Below are 8213 nucleotides of genomic sequence, written 5' to 3'. Positions count from 1 at the left end.
TATAGGTGAAGGATGGAGAGCTCCATGAATCATATGATTGGCACCAGGGAGAGAAAGAAGGGCCTCCCTTTCGCTAGAGATTGTTTAGTTATTTAGTTCCTCTTCTGCATACGGGATGATGGTGCCGGTTATTGGCTCGACGGCGGTGGTTGCGGTGGCGGCCGGCCGGAGGCGGCCGGAGCCGGTGGGGGGCATCGGAAGGAGAAAGGGCGGGAAGAGAGGAGGGCGGCGACCTACTCCAGAAACGGGGGAGTGGGTCCCGCTATCTTTGGGTTTGTTTCCCAGCAACGCTTTTAGATTCCGAAAACAGCCACGTGGCGTGTTCCAAAACGCCCTATTTTTTCCCATCTTCACTGAGCGGCGAGCACGCTTCCATGGCGCTGTTATTGCCGCGCCTCTCACCTTCCTCCTCCTCTTCTCCTTCGCTTCACGGCGCACTCCTCTCGGCGTGCTTCAGCCCGAGGCCGAATCGCCTTAATCTTAGGAGATCCCCCTCAGCCGTCAGAGCTTCATGGCAAGAGGTTTTTTTTTGCCTTTTCTTCTCCTTCCCTTCCTCCTCCTTATTCGTTATCTGGTGTATAGGGTTTCTGATTCTTGATTGGCGATCTTCGTCTTGGTCTTCTTTGTTCCAGCTTGCAGGGGTTCTGATCTTCTCTGCGATACCTTTCACGGCAGTGAAGGCCGTGGCGAACAGCTCCCTTGGGGAGGGACTCCGTCAGAGAATGGAGGAAACGAAGAAGGTCGCCGTGGAGAGCTCGGCAAGGTTCAAATCTCTCGCTAAGAAGGCAAGAGAAGAAAGGTAATCAGCTCATTTAAAGATTGTGGCTTTGATAAGATGGTTTGATTGGAATAGTAATCTCAGCTTTATTGCTGCAAGGATCAAATTTTAGATTCTATAGCTGCGAAGATCAAATTTGTGAAGAAGTGACATTTCCTTTTCTTTTCCCTTCTTCTGTGAGGGATGGGGGTGTGGAGGACTGAATTTGTTGAACCTGTATGCATTTGCTTTTCTCTTTTTTAAAATCAAATCTGAGGGTAGATGAAAAGTGATAGCACACTGGCACACTGATTATTGACCTATCAGATATTTGTAATAGATAATATATATATATGTATCTCGTTTGTGGTAACTTGATGGCGAAGTTGTTCTATTTGCTAAAATATCTTTTCTTGATGATAAGGGAGGCGAAATGGCACCCGGCTTTATTAGTTGAAGAAGCTATTTGCAGAAAGTTTTGTCTATTCACTAAACTATCTATGTCATCTTTATCCTATTTGAATCCTGGCTCTCTAATGATTCATGACGTAAATTGTTTAAATATCTCAAAGAGTGAGAGATATAGATTATTGCATAACAAAAGAATTTGAAAAGTCCATAGGTGAAATATCATAACTTTAATATTTTTTTTTTCTATCTTGCAGTGATTCACCATTTACACTGAGTATCGCCTGTCGAAATTACTTTCCGCAGTTTGATTACTTAACAAATAAAATCTTTCACTTTTCTGCTTTGCTAGAAGTGCAAGTGGGTTTGAAAGTCTCAAACAGCACAGTTTACTTTCATCTCTAATATTGATTACAGAATTCTCTGTACATTCAACTAGTTGTCTCAATTTCTAATGCTGCTGTCTAGATATTTGATAAGTTACTGGAAGAACAGAGTTGGTGTACTTTTATGTTTATAATGTGTGCATGTTTGTGTGTGTCTATGCTTGCACGTGTGCACTAGAGTGAAGGCATAAGCTATTTGAGTAGTAGTAGTATTACTAAATAGTAATAATAGCAGCAGCAGCAGCTGTAGTAGTTGTTGTTGTTGTTGTGTTGTTATTGTTCTTGGTGTCATAGAAGTATTGAATATACATACATATACATACATACATACACACACACACACACACACACATATAGATATATATACATATACACACACACACATATATATATACATACACATACATAGATACACACACACACACACACACACATATATATATACACATACATATATATATATATACACACAAACATACACACACACACACACACACATATATTAGCAATAATATTATGTCGAGCTTACTTGACTGGTTCCATTTAAACATGGACAACATTCAAGTCTAGAGTGCCATGCCTTATAATGGAGATAAAAAGAAAATGCCTGGATGCTCATGGCTGAGGCTTTATGAATAATGTACATATCTCATAAAGACGTTCATGCAAGGCACATACTTTGGTATTGCACATAATTTAAGCTATGGATTTTTGTGAAATCAATTTAAGTTAAGGGATGGACATTTATTTAGCTGTAAATTATGTCGCTTGGACTAAGTTTTCAAGTTTTGCCATGAAAGATCGGTCATTATTACGGCCCAAATTTCCAAAATTACTAGCATGTTATGAGGTTGAACCAGAGCAAAGCATTTTTTTTAATATATCTGGTTCAAGATTCATGACCATATGGAACATGAATGTAGGAACCCATGCAGGCTATGCCTTTTGCCTCAAGTCATATAACTTGGAAACTACTCCCTATGCCACTGCCTTCATATATATAGTTAAAAAGAATATCAGAACCTTATCTCACCTAATCAAGGACTGAACATTTTGTGCAGTTTTTGGTATGGAAGAGGGCGTCCTCGTTGGCTTGGTCCAATTCCATATGACTATCCTCCTTATCTTACTGGAGAACTTCCTGGTGATTATGGATTTGATCTTGCAGGTCTGGGAAAGGATCCCGTAGCTTTCCAAAAATATTTCAAGTATGTAAACCTTATGCCAGTTCATATTTTATTTTTGTTAAATAAAGTTGCAACTAAATTACATATATAATAGAAACAAAATTATGGCTATCTTTTGCTCTTCACACAAGCTTTTGATTTTGATTTAGAAAGTTGTCATTTAAGATAGTTATTGTTTGTAAGAAGTAGACAGAATCTGATTTGCATTACATTGCTAAAAAACAAATCTTGTCAATGTAACAATTATGTTGCAAGCATGATCAGGTTGTTTTGTTACTTCTATGCAGCTTTGAGATTCTTCATGCTCGGTGGGCTATGCTTGCATCTCTTGGTGTTGTTGTTCCAGAATTGTTAGACCAATTTGGTGTTGTGCATTTCGTAGAGCCTGTGTGGTGGAAAGTTGGGTATGCGAAGCTTCAGGCAAGTATTTTTTTATGTAATAAAATTTTATGATACTTTGTAAGTAACAACAAATTCATTCTTAAGTTCAATCGCTTTCCTTTGGTATGGCTAACTTACATTGACTTTGTAAAATCCAATCTGAAGCTTGCGTGTCTTTATTTATTTTTTATTTTTAAATTTCTGTTAAATTGACATGCATAATGAACTTGAAATGAGTCAGAGTTTACTTTGGCTTGATCTTGAAGTGATTGCAAATAATAGACATCATTTACACTTTGTTGGCTAACCAAAATAATTTAGATACTAAAAGGCTGGTGGATGCCAAGTCCTATGGTTGATTAAATATAATGGAAATATACTGGTTATTCTTATCTTTGGTGAGAAGTTCTTTTTTTTTTCTTTTGACGGTGAAACATTTTCTAATCACTGTCTAATGATAAAGAAAATATAGTATTATTTTTTCAACTTGAAGTCATTTCACTAAATTTTCTTAAGGAATTCCATGTTATAGCTGAACTTTCCACTGTCTTACATTGTGCTCATGTCTGTTGTAATTTCTCTCCCATATGCATATCTGGGTGCGCGACAGACATTCAAACTTTCTCAAATATTCACCGAGTTTTGAAGATGTCACCAGATAATTTTGGCTATGCCATCATGATTTTTGGAGAACTGGCTCTTATGATGTTTCTTCCATGATGAGATTGGTTATCAATTACTTCTCTAGATATTGTGATCTTATTTTGCGGTAATTTATATAGTTTTGGATCTTTTATATGAAAAAAGTTGCACTAAAATAGGGATAAAATCACTAAAAATCATTCATCATTATAAAATCACTAAAGTTGTACTAATAACAATAATAGTACTAATAATAGTAATAATACTAATTATGGTAATAATACTAAAAATGGTAATAATTCTAATCATAGTAATAATAACAATAATATTAATAATAGTAATAATACCAATAATAGTAATAGTACTAATAATAGTAATAGTACAAAAATAGTAATAATACTAAAAAATAGTAATACTAAATCTAGTAATAAAACTAACAATAGTAACAATACTAATAATAGTAATAATACTAATAATTGTAATAGTGCTAATAATAGTAATAATACTAAAAATAGTAATAATACTAATCATAGCAATAATACTAAAAATAGCAATATACTAACATAGTAATACTACTAATAATAGTCATAATACTAATAATAGTAATAATACTAAAAGTAGTAATAATAGTAATAGTACTAAAAATAGTATAAATACTAATCATAGCAATAATACTAAAAATAGCAATATACTAATAATAGTAATAATACTAATAATAGTAATAATACTAAAAGTAGTAATAATAGTAAGACTACTAAAAATAGTAATAATACTAATCATAGCAATAATACTAAAAATAGCAATATACTAACATAGTAATACTACTAATAATAGTAATAATACTAATAATAGTAATGTTACTAAAAATAGTAATAATAGTAATACTACTAAAAATAGTAATAATACTAAAAATAGTAACAATTCTAAAAAATTAATGATACTAAAAATAGTAATAATACTAAAAATAGTAATAATTCTAAAAAAATAAATAATACTAAAAATAGTAACAATACTAAAAATGGTAACAATACTAATATTCATAATAGTTCTAATAATAGTAATAGTACTAATAATAGTAATAGTACTAATAATAGCAATAATAGTAATAATAGTAATTGTACTAATAATAGTAATAATACTAAAAATAACAATAATATTCATAATAGTAATGATACTAAAAATAGTAATTATACTAATAATAGTAATTATACTAATAATAGTAATACTACTAAAAATAGAATAATGCTAAAAATAGTAATAATATTAAAAATAGTAATAGTAGTAATAATAGTAATAACACTAATATTAGTACTATTACTAATAATAGTAATAATACTAAAAATAGTAAAAATAGTAATAATAGCAATAATACTAAAAATAGCAATATACTAATAAGAGTAATAATACTAATAATAGTAATAATACTAAAAGTAGTAATAATAGTAATACTACTAAAAATGGTAATAATACTAATCATAGCAATAATACTAAAAATAGCAATATACTAACATAGTAATACTACTAATAATAGTAATAATACTAATAATAGTAATGTTACTAAAAATAGTAATAATAGCAATACTACTAAAAATAGTAATAATACTAAAAATAGTAATAATAGCAATAATACTAAAAATAGCAATATACTAATAAGAGTAATAATACTAATAATAGTAATAATACTAAAAGTAGTAATAATAGTAATACTACTAAAAATAGTAATAATACTAATCATAGCAATAATACTAAAAATAGCAATATACTAACATAGTAATACTACTAATAATAGTAATAATACTAATAATAGTAATGTTACTAAAAATAGTAATAATAGCAATACTACTAAAAATAGTAATAATACTAAAAATAGTAATAATACTAAAAATAGTAACAATACTAAAAATGGTAAAAATACTAAAAATAGTAACAATACTAAAAATGGTAACAATACTAATATTCATAATAGTTCTAATAATAGTAATAGTACTAATAATAGTAATAGTACTAATAATAGCAATAATAGTAATTGTACTAATAATAGTAATAATACTAAAAATAACAATAATATTCATAATAGTAATGATACGAAAAATAGTAATTATACTAATAATAGTAATAGTACAAAATAGTAATACTACTTAAAATAGAATAATGCTAAAAATAGTAATAATATTAAAAATAAATAATACTAATATTAGTACTATTACTAATAATAGTAATAATACTAAAAATAATAATAATACTAATAATAGTAATAATATTTATATATGTGTGTGTCCATATATATATATAGATTTATACACATCTGTGTGTGTATGTGGGAATACACACACACACACACACAAAAATATATATCTATATAGATGTACACACATATATTTCATTGTAGTAATATTGTACTATTAATAATACATTATTATATCATATCATGTTATGCTACATTATTATGCTGTAATATTCAATATTATATTACATTATATTATAATAATATTATACAAAATAATAATATTTTAATATATAACATTATATTGTATTATACTCCACTATACAGTACTATGCAATATTCTTTATTGTTATTTTATCATACCAAAAGTACTTTCTCATTTTGGTTATCAAACATATGTTGAAATTTCACAGTATTTTAGAAATGTATTTACCAAACAGCAAATAGCTTTTAATAAAAACTCTACTTCCAAAAGCTCTACTTTTTGAAAACTTTATTTCTAAACTCTCTAAAAGCTCCCTTGCTAATAGCAATCCCAAATAGGGCCTTAGCCCTGTTAGAATTTGGACCTGAATCCAAGTCCTCCCCATTCTCTTGTTTTATATTCATATTTCTCTGAAATTTTGCAGAAAATTCAAGCAGCTAGAAAGGGTTGTTAACTGTTTTTTTTTTCTTTTTTTCCCTATATATCATTCTGAATCCCTTTTTTTTTCACAGAACATGATCTAGTTCCTAGATTTCTTTCTCCTGTAAACTAAATGTTATATCAGTAATAGTTGATTTTTTTGCTTGATTGCTAAAGCTGCATGTGGGTACTCTTTGGAATGCATTGGCTTTCGTTAGTTTCTAACACTTGTATGACAAGGATTGCAAGTATTATGTTGTTCTTACACATTTTCTTATCTAAATTTACTGACATTAATTAATTGCTTGCACTTATTTGATATCTATCACCTTTTATTTTATATAGAAAAAGAACTATCATTATGTGTTATATGTGTTTTTCTTGTTGTAAGATATAGCAAATATTTCCTGTTAATATAACAGGTGAAGAATGTATTTCTGTTGATCCCAAAAAACTCCGTTTTTCCAGGGTGATACTCTTGACTATCTTGGCATTCCAGGATTTCACATAGCTGGCAGTCAAGGAGTCATTGTCATAGCTATCTGCCAAGCTCTTCTAATGGTAGTAAGACCAGTGCTTTTTTTCTGCTGTTCTTTAGTAGTTTTAATTATAGATCTGAGGGAGTGACTTGGCATATTGTAGAAAACTTAAGCATTAAAAAGACAGTTAACTTGACAGAGGAAAAACAAATTGCCAACATCCTCAGAAGTTCATTTCTAGTGCCTTTTTTTTGGTGCCTGATAAACCTGTCATTATTCATCATGCTCCTGCTCCTCAAATTTTGCATAGAATGGCCTTGTTGATTATTTTTTGTGCCCATCGAACATTTATACCATGTAAACCTTTTAAATTTCCAATCATGAACATCCACCACATATTTGCTGTTTGATCAAATAACTTTTTGTTGATAAAATGGCAAATTTTATGAAAAGAATGAGTTACAGATAATCCAAAAACGTCCAAAATGAATGCCATTACAGAAAATAGGCTCCATGCTAGAAATACTTCTTGTGTGCTCCTTAGGAATATTCTGTTCACATTTTGGGCTTAATGTTGCATAATCTTTCAGAAATTTCACTCTTAAAGAATCAGCAGATACATAAAATGTTTCTTTATATAATTACTAGGTTGGGCCGGAGTATGCTAGATACTGTGGAATAGAGGCTTTGGAGCCATTGGGCATATACCTACCAGGTGACATAAATTATCCTGGAGGTCTACTTTTCGACCCTCTGGGACTTTCCAATGACCCAGTTGCTTTTGAAGAGCTCAAGGTAAAAGAGATAAAAAATGGACGCTTGGCAATGATTGCTTGGATAGGCTTCTACCTTCAAGCAGCTCTGACTGGTAAAGGTCCTGTGCAAAACCTTCTTGAACATATATCCGATCCACTTCACAATAATGTACTTTCTTTTATCAAATCAACGTAAGATAGAAGTCTGAAAAAATGCGGTCTTCTTGGCTGCCCTTTGAAATCTAAATTATTAGGAAAAAAATGTTTGTGTAATTTAAATGGTACCAGAAAATAATACAACGGTTAAATCATTAGAGTGCTGAGTCTGATTAGGTACTGGCTAGCAGTTCATACTTGCACAGTTACAGT

The 8213-nt window shown here is 30.5% G+C and overlaps 1 protein-coding gene across 2 annotated transcripts; it reads left to right on the top strand.

Annotated features, from left to right (window-relative positions):
* Positions 1–326: 326 nt before the first annotated feature.
* On the top strand, positions 327–8158 carry LOC103702265 (Chlorophyll A-B binding family protein). 2 transcript variants are annotated; one of them, XM_008784601.4, is made up of 6 exons: positions 334–521; positions 633–799; positions 2613–2759; positions 3026–3158; positions 7079–7171; positions 7738–8158. In XM_008784601.4, the coding sequence occupies exons 1-6, from the start codon at positions 375–377 to the stop codon at positions 8038–8040; spliced, it is 990 nt and encodes a 329-aa protein (XP_008782823.1). In that variant the 5' UTR covers positions 334–374; the 3' UTR covers positions 8041–8158. The 2 variants fall into 2 exon arrangements, with proteins under 2 accessions (XP_088563615.1, XP_008782823.1); XM_088707489.1 differs by lacking the exon at positions 2613–2759 and having other exon boundaries at positions 327–521.
* Positions 8159–8213: the final 55 nt, after the last annotated feature.

Source organism: Phoenix dactylifera, chromosome 11 (genome assembly GCF_051530095.1).
Source record: "Phoenix dactylifera cultivar Ajwa chromosome 11, Ajwa_hap1_PhDact_Kaust_v1.1, whole genome shotgun sequence".
NCBI lineage: Eukaryota > Viridiplantae > Streptophyta > Magnoliopsida > Arecales > Arecaceae > Phoenix > Phoenix dactylifera.
Note: the sequence above shows the minus strand (reverse complement) of the source record. Positions and strands in the feature narration are given on the sequence as shown.